This window comes from Prosopis cineraria, unplaced genomic scaffold (genome assembly GCF_029017545.1).
Source record: "Prosopis cineraria cultivar Desert tree isolate PC_DT_omini unplaced genomic scaffold, ASM2901754v1 PC1, whole genome shotgun sequence".
NCBI classification, from domain to species: Eukaryota; Viridiplantae; Streptophyta; class Magnoliopsida; order Fabales; family Fabaceae; genus Prosopis; species Prosopis cineraria.
The window spans coordinates 35,939,161-35,961,163 of NW_026555332.1; the positions used below are offsets into that span (position 1 = coordinate 35,939,161).

The 22,003-nt window shown below is 35.5% G+C and overlaps 1 protein-coding gene and 2 pseudogenes across 1 annotated transcript; all 3 read left to right on the forward strand.

Annotated features, from left to right (window-relative positions):
• The first annotated feature begins 553 nt into the window (after positions 1-553).
• On the forward strand, positions 554-6,673 carry LOC129293445 (trypsin inhibitor DE5 alpha chain-like; annotated as a pseudogene).
• A 2,303-nt stretch (positions 6,674-8,976) lies between these two features.
• LOC129293523 (trypsin inhibitor DE5 alpha chain-like) lies at positions 8,977-9,970 on the forward strand. The gene is made up of 3 exons (XM_054931569.1): positions 8,977-8,995; positions 9,156-9,171; positions 9,268-9,970. Exons 1-3 carry the CDS (start codon positions 8,977-8,979, stop codon positions 9,950-9,952), a joined length of 720 nt encoding a protein of 239 aa, XP_054787544.1. The 3' UTR covers positions 9,953-9,970.
• Positions 9,971-13,467: 3,497 nt separating this feature from the next.
• Positions 13,468-21,229, forward strand: LOC129293599 (kunitz-type trypsin inhibitor alpha chain-like; annotated as a pseudogene).
• Positions 21,230-22,003: the final 774 nt, after the last annotated feature.

Here is a 22,003-nt window from a genome sequence, read left to right on the forward strand (position 1 = left end):
ATAACCAAAAATGAAAAGAAAACAATTAAACAAAGGACTCGTATGGCATGAAAGGTGTCTTTAATGCACATAACAAGATGTTTCTTATTTAAAAAGCACGACATCATTTTGTGGATACGTATAAGGAATCACGCAAACGCTATACCTAAAAGAAACAAAACACCTTGGATTCCATCCAAGCACTGCCGTTGAAATAATGAAACGTTTTGCATTTAAGAGGGCCTCTCTATTAGATGGAAAAACACACAAAAGTCAACATCCCATAATGACTCAATTGAATCAATCTCGCTTATCTGCAAAATGATCACCCCCTAATCCAATAAGGTGCATTGATTGTTATTAGCAAATCTAACCTAGACTTGTTTTGGTTTCAGCAAGGTTTCACTGTGGCCATCACATTCCAAAAAAATAAAATCAGAGAAAGAAAGAAAGAAAGAAAAGATCATCATTACATGATCCAATGTACATCTACAAATACAACCTTAATCATGTATATAAAAGCACAGCATATTAATTACAAGCCATATATAGCTTTTCTCAAACCTTGAACAAGATGAAGACTGTGTTGCCTCTGCATGCCTTCATCTTCTTCCGCTTTCTCTTTGCCTTGCCCACAAGTAATCTTGCCAGAGAATTGCTCGATGCAGATGGCAATATATTAAGAAATGGTGGCTCATACTATATTCTTCCTGCTTTCAAAGGAAACGGTGGTGAAACAGGCTGAAACAAATAAAAAAAACTGATGCACGAGAGTTACAGAAATGAAGCCAAAACGTGTTCCGTTACCCCTTCATTAAGCCAATAAAAAGTCTAGCATTTACATTTGTAACATTTTAGTTGTTTGCCTGTTTTCGTTCAGATTCCTAACACTATAAATAGGACTCGCTTTGTTGTAAGAGAATTCAGACTTGAAAAGAATAAGATTTGCTTAATTTCATTCGGTTTCTGTGCCATTTTGGTATCAAAGCAAGGTTTAAAGAGCGAGAGAGTGAGTTACAGTTGAGAAAGTACGCCGGAGAAAAGAGAGATTTAGTGGAGGAGCCCCTGATGTCTTCGCATTTTGAAATCCAGGCATTTTCTCAGAAAACTAACATCACCATCGTGCTCAGGAGGTCTAAAAATGTGGAACAGAAGGTTCACCATCACCGAAAACCAACACACGTGCTGTCACCCGCTGCCGTCGGAAGTCCACGCACCTCGCCGCCGTTCCACGTGCTAACACATGCCAGCCGAAGGTTGAAGACGCTGACGTCATCTAACATGTTATCGATCTAACCAATCAATGACAGGTCAGCCCAATAGTTGTCTGCCACGTGTCATCATCGCCACGTCACTAAATCTAGTTAGCCATATTTCCAGAAATTACATTTTTGCCCCAAATCTTTCAATAATTCCATATTGACCCCAATATTTTCCTAAATTCCATTTTTATCCCTAATCTTTTTGAAATTCCATTTTGACCCCTAATCTTTCCTAAAATTACACTTTACCCCTTTATTTTACCTGAATTTCATTTTGACCCCTATATTTTCCATAAATTGCAATTTGACCCCCTTATTTTCAGAATCTCAATTTTACCCCTAAACTGTCCAAAATTCTCATTTTACCCCTAGCCTTTCTAAAAATCCCATTCTATCCCTATATCCTTTCAACGTTTCCATCTGCATTTCAATCTTTCCCATATCCTTAGTCTTGACACTTATCTAAAATGCCTCTAAGACGAAGACATGTGCACGAGGTTAAGATAGAAGAGATGAGACATAGGATACGAGAGTTGGAAACCACTGTGGAATTGCAACAAACTCTGTTAAACAACAACAGAGAAAACTTAGAGGGAGATTCAGGAAGCAGCAGTTTGTCATCAACCGACAACCGCCACCATCCACGACAACAACAATTCCGCCCTAATGATATTAAGGTAGACATTCCTGAATTCGAGGGAAGACTCCAGCCAGATGAGTTTGTAGATTGGCTATAAACTGTTGAACGAGTATTTGAATACAAGGAGATTCCAGATGCGCAGAAAGTCAAAATTGTCACCCTAAAACTCAAGAAACATGCTTCTATTTAGTGGAAAAACCTTAGACAGAAGCGGGAACATGAGGGAAAGCGCAAGATTGAGACCTGGGAGAAAATAAAATGCTAGCTCACCAGGAAATTTCTGCCAAATCATTACTACCAGGATAATTTTATCCAGCTATAAAATCTTCAACAGAGATCTTTATCTACAGAAGAATATACTAGGGAGTTTGAACAACTCATAATGAAATATGACATTCAAGAGAAGGAGGAGCAAACAATCGCCCGATACCTTGCAGGCTTAAACACAGATATCAGTCGTCCAGTTCAACTTCAGCAATATTGAACCTTAGATGATGTCATCCGTCTAGCCATGCGTGTTGGGAAGCAGATGCCCAAGAGATCCACTTTCCAGCCTTCGTCCTCTAGGGGTTATCCAGAAGGCCGTAAGGCAGAATTTCAGCAGACCAACTCCTCAAGCAAGCCACAACCTACTACTATGCACAAACCACCATCCAATGTTGCTAAGGAATCTGGTTCTAAAGCAGTCAAATGCTTTAAATGCCCAGGATTTGGCCACATTGCTGCAGACTGTCCTACTCGAAGGGTTGTCACCATTCGAGAAGGATTAGGGTATGAAGCACTTGGAGAAGATGAGGAGGACACTAAGTTCTACAGCACTGATCCCATATATGATGAGGAGGTCACACCTGTTGATCAAGGAGAAGCATTGGTGCTTAGACGAAGTCTGCATACAATAGTAGTCAAAGAAGAACCTTGGCTACAACGCAACATTTTTCACACTCGTTGCACGACCCAAGGAAAAGTTTGTAATGTCATCATTGACAGTGAAAGCTGTGAAAATGTAGTATCTGACTACATGGTGGAGAAATTGAAGTTGCCAACACAAGATCATCCGCAACCTTACAAGCTTCACTGGCTCAACAAAGGGAATAAGCTAAAAGTTTCTAAATAATGCCTTGTGACCTTTTCTATTGGGAATCGATATTGTGATGAAGTTTTATGTAATGTTGTTCCCATGGATGCATGCCACCTTCTCTTAGGGAGGCCATGGCAATATGACCGACATGCTATGCACAACGGGAGAGCAAACACCTATTTTTTTTATGAAAGATGGTGTCAAGTTTACACTAGCGCCTCTACCACCCAGTGAGATTAGCCAATCTTCAAGGGAATCTAATGTCTTTAAGCCGTTAGTGTCTTTGATGACTAAGGAGGAATTCAAGGTGTCAAAATTCGAAGCCTAAATGATGAGCTTTATTCTGGTGCTTGAGGTGAACGATGAGACGACCAATCCACCTGGAGTCATTCCGCTATTGTCAGAATTTCCAGATGTAATATCTGATGAGATACCACCAAGGTTGCCTCCCATATGAGACATATAGCATGCCATTGACTTCGTTCTAGGAGTAGTCATTCTTAATAAGCCTGCTTACAGGATGAGTCCCCAGGAACATGCCAAAGTCTAATGGCAAGTTGAAGAGTTATTGAAGAAAGAGTTAGTTCGAGAAAGTGTCAGCCCTTGTGTTGTACCTATTCTTCTAGTACTTAAGAAGGATGGGAGTTGGAGAATGTGCATTGACTGTCGAGTCGTCAACAAGATCACTATTAAGTATCAGTTTCTAATACCTCAGCTTGATGATCTGCTAGACCAGTTTCATGGTGCCATTACTTTCTCCAAAATTAACCTTCGTAGTGGGTACCATCAAATCAAAATTCGGCCAGGAGATGAGTGGAAGACTACTTTCAAGACCAAAGATGGCTTATATGGGTGGAATGTGATACTTTTTGGGTTAACAAATGCCCTTAGCACATTTATGTGCCTGATGAATTAGATATTGAGACCTTTTATTAGCCAATTTGTTGTTGTGTACTTTGACGATATTCTTGTTTTCAGTAAGAATCAAGAGGAGCATTTAGATCACTTGCGACAAGTTTTGCAAGCCTTGCTTGAACAAAAGCTTTATGCAAATCTCAAGAAGTACACCTTCCTTACCAGCGAAGTTGTGTTTTTAGGTTACATCATTACTGCAGAGGGTGTTCGCGTTGATCCAAGCAAAGTTGCAGCCATTGACAGCTGGCCAATTCTAAAATCTATCCAAAAGGTTCGAAGCTTCCACGAATTAGCTTCTTTCTACAGGAGGTTCATCCATAATTTTAGCTCAATTGCTGCACCACTTACAAGTTGCACTAAAGGAGAGAAGTTTTATTGGATAGAGCCAGCTCAAAAAAGCTTTGAGGAGCTTAAGAAGAAGTTGACTGAAGCTCCAATCCTAGCTCTTCCTAACTTTGACCAAGTATTTGAAGTTAGTTGTGATGCTTTTAACACCGGCATTGGTGCTGTCTTAAGCCAGGAGGGCCATCCATTGCCTTTTTTAGTGAGAAGCTTAATGATGCTAAGTTTAGATATTCTACCTATGATAAGGAATTCTATGTCATTGTTTGAGCTCTCCAACATTAGAGTCATTATCTCTTGAATAAAGAGTTCATACTTTTTTCGAATCATGAGGCTCTCAAGTATTTGAGTTCCCAGCAAAAGATCAGTTACAGACATGCTCGTTGGAGTGAACTTTTACAGTCTTATCCATTCCTTATCAAACATAAGGCTGGAACTCTAAATTCCGTAGCTGATGCCCTTAGTCATCGCCATGTGCTACTTATAACACTGCAAACTAAGGTTGTTGGATTTGACCTTGTCAAAGAGTTATATCAGGATGATCTTGATTTTTGAGGAGTGTGGGAAGTAACTGTAAATCAACCTTTCCACTAGTTCTATAGACATGATGGTTTTTTATTTTGAGGTAAAACCCTCTATATTCTACAGGGTTCCTTGAGAGAAGCCATAATTTGAGAAGCACATGATGGTGGATTAGCTAGGCATTTTAGACGGGATAAAACAGTTGACTTGGTGAAGGAGAACTTTTACTGGCCTCGACTTGAACGGGATGTCAACAGGCATATACAGAGATGTAAAATGTGTCACTTGGCCAAATCCAAGGGTCAGAATACGGGATTATACATGCTTTTGCCAATTCTAGAAGCACCTTGGGAAGATATAACTATGGATTTTGTTCTGGGTTTACCACAAACTCAGAGGTAAAAAGATTCTGTCATGGTGGTTATGGATCGTTTCTCAAAATTGGCCTATTTCGTTCCATGCCAGAAGACTAATGATGCTGTTCAAGTAGCAGACTTATACTTTAAGGAGATTGTGCATCTTCATGGCATTCCCAAGACTATCACTTCTAACCGTGATGTGAAGTTTCTCAGCCACTTTTGGTGGACACTATGAAAAAAGATGGGAACTAAGCTCCAGTTTAGCAGCGCTAGTCATCCCCAGACAGACGGCCAAACTAAAGCTATAAACAGGATTCTTGGTAATTTACTTCGTAGTTTCGTGGGGAAGAATTTAAAGTAGTTTGATCTCATTCTTGCTCAAGTTGAGTTTGCTTATAATAACTTTGTCAACCAAGCAACTGGGAAGTGTCCGTTTGAAGTTGTTTATGGTACTCGTCCCCTTAGTCCACTAAACTTGACCCCTTCACTTGATAAGCAGCAATATAGCTCTAATGCTGATCAAAGGGCTAAGGAAATTAACAAGTTGCATGAGCAAGTCCGCGAGCGAATCCAAAAGCAGAATTTGAGATACAAGGCTCAACGTGACAAGCATTGAAGATAGCAGATTTTTAAGGTAGGAGACTTGGTTTGGATACATCTATGAAAGGAATGATTTCCTAAATAGCCAAACGCCAAGTTGTCCCCAAGAGCTGATGGTCTATTCAAGATAATGCAAAGGATCAACAACAATGCTTACAAGGTGAAATTACCTGGTTCTTGTGGTGTATCTGCTACCTTCAATGTTGCTGATCTATCCCCTTACATTGACGATAATGCCCAAATTGACTCGAGGGTGAGTTCTGCTAAACTCGAGAAGGATGAAACGGACTGAAACAGACAAAAAAAATTGATGCACGAGAGTTATAGAAATGAAGCCAAAACGTGTTCCGTTACCCCTTCATTAAGCCAATAAAACGTCTAGCATTTACATTTGTAACGTTTTAGCTGTTTGCCTGTTTTCGTTTAGATTCCTAACACTATAAATAGGACTCGCTTTGTTGTAAGAGGATTCAGACTTGAAAAGAATAAGATTTGCTTGATTTCATTCGGTTTCTGTGCCAGGTGGTGGCCTTGAACTCACCAGAACTGGAGACGAAACCTGACCACCGTCGTCCAGACTTTGTCGGAGACTTCTAGAGGCCTGCCGGGGAGATTATGGACCCACCTCTAATCAGTATTCTCTCACCAGGATTTTATCTCACCATTGAATTTCAACCTCAAAAGCTCTAGGTTACAGTGGAAGGTTGAGTAAGAGTCGCGAATGGTGAAGATTGCGTCACCAGAAGAAGAGAAGATGTACAGTCAGTTCCAATTCCACCCATATAGAGATGACTACAAACTTGTTTATTGTGATACTGGCTCATAAGTTAATAGTGATCATCACTGTAAGGATCAAGGGGTTTCCATTGACGATGAGAATAACAAGCTTTTGGTTGTGAAGGACGGAGACCCACTAACAGTTCGGTTCGTGAAGATTAATCGCAGAGACAACTATGATCGAATGAGAATTTTTTGACGTTCATCACTCCTCAATTGTTTCTGTTGTTAGTTAAAGTTTATGCAGTTATTTTGTTCTAAGGGAAGTGCCTCCGTACATTTCCTCGTTAGTTTCCGTCGCAGCTATATGTAATAAGACTGCACTGTACTTGTCGGCAAATAATAAATTTATTCAAGTGATCACTTCGATCATTATTGACTAATTTTATTTGTTAATTTTTTTAATTTCCAATAGCCTTCAATATATAATGATCTGAATCTAAACTAAAATCATTTTATATCTTATCTCAGACTTGAAGAGCTCTTCTGATTCAATTGTAATTTTCTTCCACAGCATCAGTAATGAACTCAGGGATCAGATATGAAACCATTTTTTTCTATTTTTAGCACTGACCTACATGATGCACATAGTGTCTTTATGCATGAATGTAACAAATTAAACTGCCTTTCGTTATTATATATGGATCACAAAATGGAATCCAAGAATAAAATTACAATATTCACACAAATGTCAGCCTTGCACTGTTGTACATATGCTGGATGGACAGAATTCTAGCAAATTAGTGTGCATTCTCGTAGTGTGTGAGGTGCCTGCCAAGCTAAATGAATAAAAGAATGAAAAAATTTCAGTTAGAGATCCTTGACCAAACTTAATAAAATAGAGAACCTCAAATTTTTTGAAATTTCATTGAAGGACCTATATGGAATTTATGTTGAATTTGTAATAGAAATGATAAAATTACTCTCATTTAAATAAACAACATAAACGACTTGTTTATTCCCTTACTGTATGTTATTCATTTACTTACGAAATATTATTCGTTTCTTTATTTTATTTATTTATAGCCTTAGTTTCACTTGATTTTATTTCTTGTTAGTTTCATGATAAAATGACTTGTTTATTCTCATATTGTATGTTGTTCATTTACTTACAGGATGTTGTTTATTTTCCCACTTCACTTATATATATGTCTGCTTTCACTTGATTTCATTGAAAGGGCTATACACCAGTGAAATAGGAAAATGAATAACATTTTATAAATAAATGAACAATATACAATATAAGAATGAATAAGTTATTCATATTGTTCATTTAAATGAGGGTAATTTTATCATTTTTATCATAAATTCAAAAAAAAAAATTTCGTACATTATGTTTGATCAAGGGTTCCTGACTAAAATTTTTCCTAAAAGAATACTACAAGACGTCAAAGAAGAAAACATGACGTGATCTCTGACGAATAAAAAGAAAAAAGAAATAAATGAATAAAAGAATACAATAGTCTTAGAGAATACAGAAAAGAAGGCCCAATACTACGTAACAGACTTAGGCTTTGTGAGTTTGGGCTTACTGCTGACATTGATTAACAACAAAAAGATCCATTAAATATTCTTCTGACATGCTTGCCTAAAATTTACACAAAATGAGCTTAACTGATGATTAAAAAAAAAAAATCATCTCCAAATCATATCAGTCCATAATTCCTCTTAATTCATCATACAAAACACTAAGCACATTTTCAGTTCCATGTAATATTATTTGTTTGATATATCCAATAAAATATTTCTAATATACCTCAAAATTAAAATAAAAAAGGTGCTAATAAACATAAAAAAGTTAAGTGATCACTTTTTTTTTACACATTTTATGCGGTCTGGCTTTTGTATTAATATATATATATATATATATATATCATGAACGACAGCCTAACACGTGGATGCTCAAAGTCCGCGATAACCCGCATATATATTCAAATAGAACTGTGAGATTTATGCATTTTCCCTGACAGCAATTATCTCCAAACACATAACACAAATACACACCCCGCCATAAAAAAATGAAAATGAAACACTTTATCACAAATATGCACTCCACCACAAAAAATGAAAATGATCTATACCCTTTATTAAACAGAAAAATAAAAGGCCACAAAAAAATGATATATTTTATTTTATTTTTTTCTGAACATTTGGCAGACTATATACTCTTCTGGAAGTACGCATGCATGAGGTGTCTCAATGCATGTCAGAAACAGCCGTTCCTTTAAACACCACAAACTTTTTTTTTAAACAAATGAAAAAAGAATAACATATTGTCCAAGGTAAAAGTTATAGTTCATCGTTAATTTTGACAAGTTAGGAATGATTGAAAAATTAGTCAGTATTATTATTAACCCACGAAACACACCTAAAATCATCAAATATTGAAATCGCTTGCGAGAAATATCAGCGAAACAAATGAAACTATACCAGAGTTTACAACCAACACGCCATTCCAATCATAATTATTGGTCCCATGTACATGTTTTTGTTTTAGTATACATGGGTGTTGATAGAAATGGTAAGTTGCATGCATGGTGCAAAGTGGACGACATGCACACATATATAACAGAGCAGAATACACCCTCCAGTCATGAACCCAAATCCTTTTCAAAGACATACATGCATATGTAAAAAGAACTGTCTTCATACATGAAACAAATTGCTTTTCATTATGACAGCTCAACATGTTGTTTTGTGGGTATAAGGTACCACGTAAATTAAATTGCTATGATTGAAAGAAACAAAAGACCATCACATGGTGCAACGTAAAATGCATCAATAAATACAAAGCCTTCATGGAACACAAACTACATGCAAGCGATCGACATGGCTTTTTCTCTTAAAACTAGAACAAAATGGCAACTATGCTGCGTTTGCATGCCCTAAGAGCCTCTTCCTTTTTGCCTTCACCACAAGCACTCTTGGCCATGGTCTTCTTGACATGGATGGTGAGCCTATGAACAATGGAGGCTTATACTATATATTTCCAGTTATAAGAGGAAAGGGCGGTGGCCTTGAGCTTGCCAGAACTGGAAAAGAATCTTGCCCTCGCACCGTCCTCCAAGCTCCCTCGGAGACCTCTAAAAGCTGGCCAACAAGATTGGCGTCCCCAGTTCTAATGCTTACTCTCAACCCAGGATTTCCTCTAACCATTATATTTCACCATCAAAATCCACCCTGTTGCCACCGCCACTCAAGGTTACAGTGGAAGGTTTCGAAAGAATCTCAGATAGTGAAGATTGCATCCAGAGAAGAAGAACAGATATTTGGTCCATTTCAAATCCAGCCTCATAGAGATGCCTACAAACTTGTTTACTGCGTAAGTCACTCGCGAGATAATCATGGCTGTAAAGATCTCGGAATCTCCATCGACGATGACGACAACAGGCGTTTGGTTGTGAAAGATGATGACCCGTTCATCGTTCAGTTCAAGAAGGCTGATCGCAGTGGCGACGAATTACATATGGTCGAATGAGCAATTCACGTGATATGATCGTCATCCCTTCCCTCGCTAGCTTTCTTATGCAGCCATGTAATGATAAGCGTAGCTTCTTTTCGATCAGTTTCTCTCTCGTAGCCATGTAATAAGACTGCAGTTAAATCCTCCAATAACAATTAAATAATTTATACATATAGACGTATACAGTATATAACTATGTCACCACCTCGCTATTAATTTACATCTTTATTTTAGTTTATTTTGTTCTCTATCAACACATTTCATTCCATTCCATTTCTTTTCAGGACCTAATACTAGTCTCAATTAGCTTATTCACGATTCTATATACCCCTAATTTACTTCTTACCATAAGGTGTAGGAATTTGCTTTTTTAACAAATTGAATGTATCCAGCAGCCACGTGCCATGAACTAATTTTTTTTTCCCCTTTAGATGGTCTAGCCATGGCTATTATATTTGAAAAAATTAAATCATCATTTGGGTCCGTTCAGTATGTAGAATTTACAACAATACAAAGTAAAAAAGTAGTCTTGGAATTTGGAACTTGCTTATTCACTAGCATCATCATGTGGATGCAGAAATCACGATTGTATATACCCCTTCCCATACGGCGTAGGAATTTTCTTTTTAACAAATTGGTGTAAGTGTAACCACCAACCACGAGCCATGAACTTTTTTCTGTTTGCATGGTCTAGCCATGGCTATTATATTTCAAAAAACTAATTAAATCATTATTAGGGACTGTTCAACATGCAGAATTTATTAGAGAATTTACAAGAAAACAAAGTAAAAAAGTAATCTTGTAATTTGGAGAGTATCTCTTTTAAGTTACTGAATAACTAAATTAATGGAAAACTCTTTTTCCATAAATTAATTAATGATGCATGATAAAGTATAATCAAAATTAATTGTCTCATTTATTGTAAAAGGAAAAGAAGAAAATTGAATGGATGATAGCCAAGTTAAGTTTTCCGTATGACATACCATGTGGTGGTGGAGACAAGAGAATCAGGGCTGGGGAGCCACAACTCCTCTACTTTTTTTTAAATTTTTTTTTAGTAAAGTATAGGAGTTATATAATTTCAATCATCCCAAATATATTTGATATTATTAAAATTTAACTTTACCTAAATTGTAATAATCACTTATTTAAAAGTTAAGAGAGTATAGTTGGGATTGTCTTATAGAAAAAAGTTACTTCTTTAATTTTGGAACAACAAAGCTATTGAAATTTCTTATATGAATTAATTTTTTACGTTGATACAACTTGATCTCATTAACACAAATACTATGTGTGACAATTGATCATCATTATTGCGTTGATATATTTTTTTTATAAAATTGTGTTGATATATTTAATTTGTCATAGTTTATTGATTGAAAGAATTAAATAATAGATTAAGTGAGCAAGCAATAGAGCTTCTTAAATTGAGCATAACATAGAATCCTAATGATATATTTGAATCATTTAATGCAAACAACATCTACAATCTTTTTGAGAAATTTTATTCTTCATATTTTTTAATAAAAAAGATTTGATTGGAATATGAATTACAACATTATGAGCTTGATGTGTTCAAAAATAACCCTAATTTTCATAACTTGATATGGGTAAATTATGTCAAAAGTTTATTGAGATTGGAAAGTCTAATTTTTATCCCCCGATTGATAGATTACTAAGGTTTGTATTTACTCTTTCTAAATCAACAGCAACCATTGATCGAATGAATTTTTTAAGCCATAAAAGTTATAAAAACAAGGCATGGAAGATAATTACTTAAAAGTTTACTGCAAATATGACAATTGATTTTTTTTGGGTCATGAATCGACAGTTAAAATTTTAAAACTGAAAGTAAATGTTTATTTTGGTTATGTATTTGTAAAATTGATTGTGAATATGTTAGAATATTAATGTTATATATATATATATATATATAAATTTTCTTCAATTATTGTATATACTTTGTAATTACGGTCCCCTTGAACTAAAATTCTTGGCTCTGCCCAAGGTACCATGGATCGCAATGGATTTTTAAAAATGTTATAAATAAAAGATAAATTTAGTCTCAATTAACGTTAAGTAAAAAAAGTTGAGCATTTTAATATTTCAAAATTAAACTATTAATAACCTCATTCCAATCCGAATATTAGTCGAGTAAATGATACTTAAGGACCCTTGAAGAACACTGATTACAATAAGAACTATACATTTTATAAATTTCAAAAAAGATCAAGATCATTGGTTGGAATAATTAAAATTTTCTTAAGTTCATTTTTCACTACGCGTATTTAATTTTATGATATTTTTATTTATTTTTTTAGCATTAACTGTTTCTATGTCTATATTCAACTTTGATCTTTTGGATACTGATATTTAAGATTTTCGGTAATGAAAAAACTCAAAGATAAATGTTAAAAACATGGAATACTATAAATGAGTTAGGGAAATGTTAAAAATGGGTACTAAATATAGGAAAGTAGAATGCTGAAAACATCAAGGACAAGTACCAAAAAACAAGGTCAAACAATTTTTAATTCCAAGGATCAATTTTTAAAATTTCATAAATTCATGGTCCTAAATTGTAATTAATATTCTTTAAGGGTCCTTAAATAAAGTAATTTACCCTTTCAGGTCCCACACAACATTTTAGTTTGTTGGTTGCCGTTACCGGAAGTAACCATACGAAATCGGTGCTTGTTGGTTTCCAAGGAGTGGTTAAGAAGGCCGTAAGGCAAGGCGGTTGGTATTTTCGCTTGAAACTTGCGCCAATTTAATTTGGATTACTTCGAAAATGGATATCAGTATTTGTGTTTTGAGTTTTTGATACCTTGTGTTTGTGTTGACGTCTTATTCCGCTTGATGCTTGTATTTATTTCCCATCACTTTCACAAGTTTATTAAATACATTAATTTTAATATTATTCTCTCTCTCTTTATAATTAATTTCCATTACTTCTCTTTTCAATATATTAAATGATGAGTATTTTGAGAAGTTTATATTTTTATTTTAAAAAGATAAGGTTGTTAAGTATATTTAATAAGTTTTATTGTTATGTGAGATTTTATCTAAAAATATTTTATAATTTGAAATAGAGGGAGAGTAAGTTTTAAGCGCTAGAGGATTAGTCAAATTTTTAGATTTTCTTCATCTCGTCAGTTGAGTATTTTAATATTTCTTCATGCTCTAAATTAAACCATTAATTACCTCATTCCAATCAGATTATTGGTCGACTAAATGATATTTAAGTACTGTTTAAGAACATTAATTATAATTAAGAACTATACAATTTCGAAATGTCAAAATGATCAAGATCATTGGTCGGAATAATTAAAATTTTTTTAAGTTAAATTTTTTCAGTACACATATTTGATCTTTCTAGTATTTATATTTAATATTTTTAGCACTCATTTTTCAATGTCTGCAATGCTCAATTTTATCTTTTTAATAATATTTAACATTTTTTGGTAATGAAAAAAAAATCAAATATAAATGTTAAAAACATTGAATACTAAAAATGAGTTATGTCAAAAATGGATACGAAGAATAAGAAAGATGAGTACTGAAAATATCAAGGACGAGTACTGAAAAAAGGTCGAGAAAACGCATGGTCTTAAATTGTAATTAATATTTCTTCAAGGGTCCTTAAATGTCATTTTTACTTTCAGGTCCCCCACAACATTTTGGTCAGTATACGTGGGTGTCGTAAGAGAAATAACAAGCTGCCCCAGATGCCGAGTGTGGCACATGCATTATAAGAGTCTGGCACACTGATCGATCAACACTATGGCTCCGTCATTTTATGGCCGTGAGAAGATTATTGTTGTCTTTTGTCATGTTGGAATCCAAACCCTAGCAACAAATAAAAAGTCCCAACTAATTCAAATTGACATGAATGATAAAGGTTTTTGTCATTTAAGTGGGTGATTGGGATGCAAGTCTCAATCATTATGCATGTAGTTATTTAGTTGAAAGAAGTATATCATTGCCCTCAATACCTTAGGACAGATAATTTTTGCTATGGACGAAGTTTATTCCTTATGCTGTATAAAAATAAAATAAAATTAAAAGATGTCTTAATCTATGAAATTAAATGAGATGTTTCTCATTTAGACGCAGCACAACATGATTTGTGGGCATAACGAATCACGTATATAAAGGGAAGGAGCGATGATTTATCTATAAGAGGGCCAAGATTAAAAATCATATAATTAAAAAAAATTTTATAAATTGAGAGGTTAAAAATATATAACATCTATATAATACTAGAAAAAAATTCAAGTCTTCTCCCTTTCGATCCTTATATATATATATATATATATATATATGAAATTATGAATGAAAGAAACAAAAGACCATAATATGATGCAATAGCACAATGCATCTATAAATACAACCTTGCACTTAATAGAAGCACACAGCATGTAATAATTACAAGCCAAAATGTAGAGTGTGCTGCCTCTGCATGCCCTCATCTTCTGCCTCTTTCTCTTGGCCTTGCCAATAAGTAATCTTGCCCAGAGGTCAATTGCTTGACGCTGATGGCGACATATTAAGAAATAGAGGCTCATACTATGTAGTTCCAGCTTTCAGACACTACTACAGAATATATCTTTAGGAGCGGGTATTTAGGAGCGCTTCTTTAAAAAGCACTCTAAAATGTAAATGCGGAATTTACCGGAGCGCTTTTTTAGAAAAGCGCTCCTGTATGTCATGGCTTTTCAATAAGATAATGCTCCTAATTAATATAAATAAAATATTATAAAAAATTTAAAAAGACCTTCGGGAGCGCTCGTAGTTAAGCGCTCCGGAAGATCAACTCTTTCGGAGCGCTCTTGGAATGAGCGCTCCGGAAGAACAACTCTTTCGGAGCGCTCTTTTAATGCGCTCCGAAAGAGTTGTTCTTCCGGAGCGCTTGTCAAAGAGCGCTCCGGAAGAGGTGGTCTTTTATATCTCTGCCTCCCGTCAGTTTTCTTTTCCCTATTTATGAGTTTCTTTCAAACCTCTCTCTCATTTGCTGAGGTTGTGCGTTCCCAACGAGTTCTAGATCATCGCTGTATCAGTCTATCTTCCGTCGCTGTTCACTGTTCCAGATCGTCGTCCGCCGCTGTTCGCTGTTCCAGATCGTCGTTCGCCACTGTTCGCTGTTCCAAATCATCGTCTGCTGCTGTTCGTTGTTCCAGATTAGTGTTCATCGCTGTTTGTTCATTTCTGTGTCATGTCGCGCCATCTGTCTCTGTTTTTGCGCTGCCGTCGCCGTCACCGCCATCTCCTGCATCACTATTCTAGATCTACATTGCTGTTCCAGATTTGTGCGGCTGCTGTACACCGGAGGAAGCGACACCGTGAAGACCTCCGTTGTAGCCGTGTGTCATTGCTGTACAGCCGAGGAAGCAACGCTGCAAAGACCTCCGCTACTGCCGTGAAGACTTCCGTTTTCTGCCGTGAAGACTACACTGTGAAGGTATTTTTTTAATAATTAATTTATAATGTAATATATTGATATATTTATATATATTTGAGAATAAATTTCACATATATTTTTTTAATAATCAATATTATAGATAATATATGAATTGGAGTTATTTATATTAGAATTATGGAGTATTTGTAGTTGATAATTAGATTAAAGTTGAGGAAACTACTTGAACATTTTTATTTTATTTATGAAATATACTTTTAAGGGAGATTATTGTTATTAATTAAATTACAATTGATTGACAGAATTTAGATGCATTATGCTACTAAATTTTTATTTGGATGAATTAATTTTTTGAGTTTAAATGTATTGTGTTGTGAAATTTGATTGTTTGATCATTTGGGAGGTTCTTCTTTTAAGGAAGATGTTGTTGAATTTTTTTTTATAGAAATCTAAGTCTTTTGTTTATTGAATTTTGATAATCATATTAGTGATATGGATCATAAGTGGATGTCGCCTAATCAACTATCTAGAGAATATTGGGATGGTGTGGATGAATTCATTGAATTTACATTTTGTTGTGATCAAGACCCCCTTGGAGTCATATGTCCTTGTTTGAAATGTTGCTATGGAAAAAGAGTAAAACCAATAAAATTGAAAGATCATTTAATCTATAATGGGATTGATCCAACTTATATTTGTTGAACCATGCATGGGGAGACAAGGAATGATGCAAATGATTGGAGGGATAGTGCGAGCTACTCAACATTTGATCGTGATAGTGGGACATATGATGTTGACCGTCTTGATGAAATGAGTCATATATATAACTTCATCGCTGAAGTATCTTAAATTAAGTTAGAATTTATTTTCACCATATTTTGATAATGACATCTTTTATTGTTTTATAGGTACCTACACAATTACAAGGTTGGGAGTGTGGATACTATGTTATGAAGTTTATGAGAAAAGTAATCACACAACAAGAGTTGATCATTCCTGAAAATGTAAGTCAAAAACTTTAAAATTAAGTTGATATAATGTTAATTCCTTATATATTGCTTTCATATCTTGTGTAGTATTTTGTTGGAGTAAGATGTTCGTATTTTACTATGGAGCAAATAGAAGATTTAGTTGAAGAGTTGTCAGAATATATTATTGACTGTTTGTGATAGGAAGTTAGATTTCAATGTTAGAAAAATAACAATAATTTCATTTGTTAGGCTTGTTAGAAATTAAACTAGGTTAGTTAGGAAATTAAAATTTTTGTATCAGTTTCAAATTCTTTTCTTGTATATAAATTTTTATGTTAATATTATTTTTAAATTAGTTTTTGATATTATGATTTGTCATTATTAAAGAGACGTAAAAGGAGAAATTTCAAAAAATCTGATTTAAAAAAAATTAAAGTAATATACAGGAGCGCTCATTTGAAAAGCGCTCCTGTAAAGTAACATACAGGAGCGCTCTCTGCTCCTATATGGTTCATACGGGAGCGCTCTTTATAAAAGCGCTCCGGTATGGTTGCATACGGGAGCGCTCTTGTAGAGAGCGCTCCCGTATGTAGCTCCCTTACAGGAGCGCTTTTCGAAAAGCGCTCCCGTATAGCGTGTATACAGGAGCGCCGCTCCTATACATTTCGGAACGCTCGATACGAGAGCGCTTCAAAAGCGCTCCCTAAAGTAAAAAAAAAAGCGCTCCTATAAACTTATTTTGTAGTAGTGAGAGGAAAGGGTGGTGGCCTTGAACTCACCAAAACTGGAGGCGAAACCTGCCTTCTTGTCACGGACGAGTTTGACAAGTCAAATGGACTAGGTTGAGTTGTCAATTGATGGGCCAGAGGTTACTATTGAGCTCAAGAGTTAAGAGGTTAATGGGAAGAATTGGGTAGATGAAGTGGTAAGGCAATAATGAGACGCATTGAGGAAATTTATAAGCACTCTCTTCGCTGTCTTCGTTTTCCCTCTGGCCATTGTCACTGAGACTGGAATTTGGATGGGTTCGAATCGAATAGGTGGTTTGACCAACTCTACAGCACCCATTGGAACTGCTAGCGAGTCTGTGGTTGAACTCTTGGAGTCTAAGCTGCATGACTTGGTGAAATCGCCAACTTCGATGAATTCTTCTTCAACATCGGCTGTGCACATCAACGTCATTGTGGAATCAGTAGAGGTGAAATCTTCTAACTCATTTGTTGGGCTAGGGTTTGATTGCAGAGTGACCTGAGAAGGTGGCCACTGTGTAGAATCTGAGTGTGGAGTCTTCATAGTTGGAGGTTCGTCCACTAGTCCTAATCGATTGTTGAGAGCCGAAATCCTAGCTATAAGATTGTCAAGGCGAGAAGTATCCTTTATAGTAGCAAGAGCAGCGTCCAGGCGAGAGGAATCATAAGATTGTTGCTGTTGTTCCATAAAAGTCGATTCTCTCAACGAAAGCACCATTTGTCACAGACTCAAAATATATAAACACAGATTTGCTAAAATTCTCAATCCAAAATCCAGATTCAGTAGAGGAAAATTACAGAACTACAAGATTATAAAAATAAGAGGATGTAAAGAAAAAGTAATCATAGAAGAAAAAGAAAATCCACAGTCACAGTGACAATGGCAAGAGGGAAAGCGAAGACAGTAAAGAGAGTGCTCATAAATTTCCTCAATGCGTCTCATTATTGCCTTACCACTACATATACCCAATTCTTCCCATTAACCTCTTAAATCTTTACATTCCCTTATTTCTATAATCTTGTAGTTCTGTAATTTTCCTTTACTGAATTTTCCTTTACATTCCAAGTCACACCCAACCACTCTGCATTATGATGGGCTATATCAGTCAAAATGTTCAAGGATCTTTAATGTTTGAGGGAAGCTTGGATGATAGCATAGAGGACGAATTGCTCAACAACCTTGCCTCTTCTTGTCTTCAAATGGGGTCTATCAATCTGGACCTTCCTTCATCCGCAAATTTTATTGGTGAGCCTCCTCCTCCTCCTCATTCACTCTCCTTTTCCCAACCTCAATGTTCGACAGGTTCACATTTATCGATTAACAAACTCTCATCAATTGAGGGTTTTGGCTTTTCTCATCTCTTTTCTCCCTTGATTTTTGGGCACTACATTCTTCAATCTGTTAAAGAACATTTGGATATGCGATTGGTTTATGACACTGAACAAGTTAAAAGACATTGTAGCTTCAATTTGTCTACTAGGATCTCTCAATTACTTGTTGCTGTGGTTGACCTCTGCTGCATTTATCCTGCCTTTTCCATTGTTATCTTTGACCCTGGAGATGTTACAAGCAATGAGTCTGTGCAACTTGTTGAAGCTGCCCTTAACATAGCTTCCCTGCTATTCTGTTTTGCCTTTGTGACACCGCTTAAATTCCTGCAAAATCATATGAATGGTGGAAAATCTTGTGTGTTTAAATTAAGAGTGCCCCATTTAACAGCTCCGAGTCAACAGAGCATATATTGCTGTTATGCTTGTACAATTTTTCAGTTTTTCCTACTGCAAGAGATTTGTCTGTGTTCAAATTTCACACTGCCCATGCTCAATTTAGAACTCATGATCAAAGGGCATCATCTGGCTATTGTGCATGTATCATTTTTTATAATGGAGCATCATTGTCTCTATCATGATGGTCATTTTTCTGTCAAAACTCCAAGGGATTTGCTGATGGAAATTACTGATGCTTTAGTTAAGCCACAACTAGTTACTGACTTGAGATTTAGAATGATTTTTATCCGGGTTCTTTTGTCTGTGGTCAGTTTTCTTCCACAATATGCTGCCTTGAGTTGCCTCTTACCTCTTCTGCCACAAGCCGATTTTCGTTTTTTAGATCAGTGGTGTGCCTAATATATGAGGCCCAATGGATAATGAAATTGCAACATCATGAGCTTACTGCACATGCTCATAAACCACCCATATATCTTGAAGGGAGTCTCAATGATTTTGCTCTGGCGGGTGTCCAGTTAAGGAATGATTCCTCTTTACCTAGCAATCATTTAAAAAGCATTATTGAAACATTGGAGGCTTTTTCCACGGCATTTTCTTGTGTGTGTAGATTGCGTGCGTCTTTTGTACTTATCCTACCAACTGGAAATTTCTCTCAAGTAACTTTGAATGGAGAACATGGAAGTAGTCTGAGTTATAAAGATTGTTTTATTGATGGCAAAGGGCATGCCATTAAGATCTTAAAGCTTCTTGGTGATATTTCACCAGAATTTATATTGGACCTCACAATTAACATTGCTTTGAAAGTAAATGATCTTCTTCTCGGATTCTGCTGTGACTGTGAGGGTGCCATTCTTCTCTTAGCCTATATATATGTCTCAAGAGGATGCCTTGGAGACTATCCGCCACTTCTATTCATTTTTTATCTTGATGGACAAAAGCCACTTAAACTCAATTTTGGTGAATCTGAAGGATGCGAGGTGGCCATGGATGTTACTTCACAGAAATTTTTCTTATCAAGATGTTATTTTGAAGACCATACTTATGATCTAATGAAGCATCCACCTGTTTTTTTATTGGAATGGAAGGTATGAGATGGTAACAGGTGGTGATGAGAATTCATATTGCCAACCTCTAAATTGCATAATTATTGTTGCAATCACAGCATCCATTGGGATCATATTAAATTTAATTATGAATGCTGTTGTGCATATCGGTCTTGTACATGGTGTTGTTCTTACAAGCATTCTAAATGGCTTTTCTTGGGTCTCTTGCAATTATATTTCTTGGAATGCACTTGACCCACTTTTTTGTACATCCTTGAGCTCCTCTCAAATTATTTTTCGAAGTTTGGACCTTGAGGACAAGGTCCATTTTACGGGGAAGGGTATGTCACAGATGGGTTTGACAAATCATATGGACTGGGTTGAGTTGTCAATTGATGGGCCAGAGGTTACTATTGGGCTCAAGAGTTAAGAGGTTAATGGGAAGAAATGGGTATATGAAGCGGTAAGGCAATAATGAGATGCATCGAGGAAATTTATGAGCACTCTCTTTGCTGTCTTCGCTTTCCTTCTGGGCATTGTCACTGTGACTGTGGATTTTCTTCTTCTATGATTACTTTTTCTTTACATTCCCTTATTTCTATAATCTTGTAGTTCTGTAATTTTCCTTTACTGAATCTGGATTTTGGATTGAGAATTTTTAGCAAATCTGTGTTTATATATTGAGTCTGTGACACTTCTCACCGTCGTCCAAGCTCCGTCGGAGACTTCTAGAGGCCTGCTGGCGAGAATAGGGACCCCACCACTAATTGCTATTCTCACACCAGGATTTTACCTCAACATTTAATTTGAACCGAGAAATCCATTCCCTTGCCACCAACAACAATCTAGGTTACAATGGAAGGTTGAGGAAAAATCACAAGTGGTGAAGATAGCATCAAAGAAAGAAGAGAGAGTATTTGGGCTAAAATCCAGCCATACAGAGATGACTACAAGCTTGTTTACTGTGATGATGATGATTTGGAAGGCAACAGTGATGATTGTAAAGATCTGGGGATTTCCATTGACGACCAGAACAACAGGCGTTTGGTTGTGAAAGAACGAGACCCACTCGCAGTTCGGTGCACGAAGGCTAATCGGAGAGGCGACTATGCTCGAATGAGCATTGTTTGATCATCATCGTCACTTGCCGTTTGTGTTGTTCGTTAAAGTTTATGCAGTCATGTTGTAAGAGCAGCTTCCTTATCAGTTTCCATTGTAGCTACATATAATAAGACTGCACTCTACTTGTTATATATAATTACAAATAATCTGAATCCAAACTGAACTCATTTTATATTTTAATTACAGAAGAGAATATCATGTCATCCAAGCTAAACCTAGATTTTTCATCATTGAATGGGCTGGTGGCTGAGTAAAAGAAGTCTGACCGTTAGTTACTAGCTTGTGGATCACATTGGGCATTTTAGGCTAAAAAAAAGTTAGAAATGATTTATAAATTTAGAGTAAAACATACCCTCAATTATTCAAGGGAACATGATTGAGTTAATATGCAAAAGGTATTGTAAACAAGTTCTTCCTAATGAATTAGCAAGCAAGTATCATTGAAATGACAAGATAGGGTTTTAATAAGTTCACTTCGCATTGCAACAAGACAACATGATTGGATATGCAAAAGGTTTTTGTTAACAAATATGACATCATTAATCAAATGAATAATTAAATGAAGGGATGTGATTGAGAATTGAGAGATGTATCAAGTCACATGATCCTTACCATCAATGCAAGGGATTTGATTACGGTGTTTGTTAAAATGATGAGATTTGGGTCAAGATTTAAAGGTTTTATTTTATGTTGATTAAAATAAAAATACAAAAAATTTTAATAAATCTTTTTTTCCCATCAAGGGCAAAACAGATTTAATCTGAAAAATCCAATTTAATATTAATTTTTTTATAATGTTTATTATCTAAAAAAATTATAATTTTTATAAATTGACTATCTTCAAATGTATTTTAAATTGTCTAAATTTAAGATTAAAATTTTTTTAGAATTCTTTTAAATTCTTGTTTTGGTAAATATGATATTAAAAATAAAGATAATCTCTAAATTAAATTGGCACTTTTAAAAAATATTTTTTTATAAAAAATTTGCAATTATTAAAAATTTTAAATTTGGATTGTCTAAAAGACATCTAA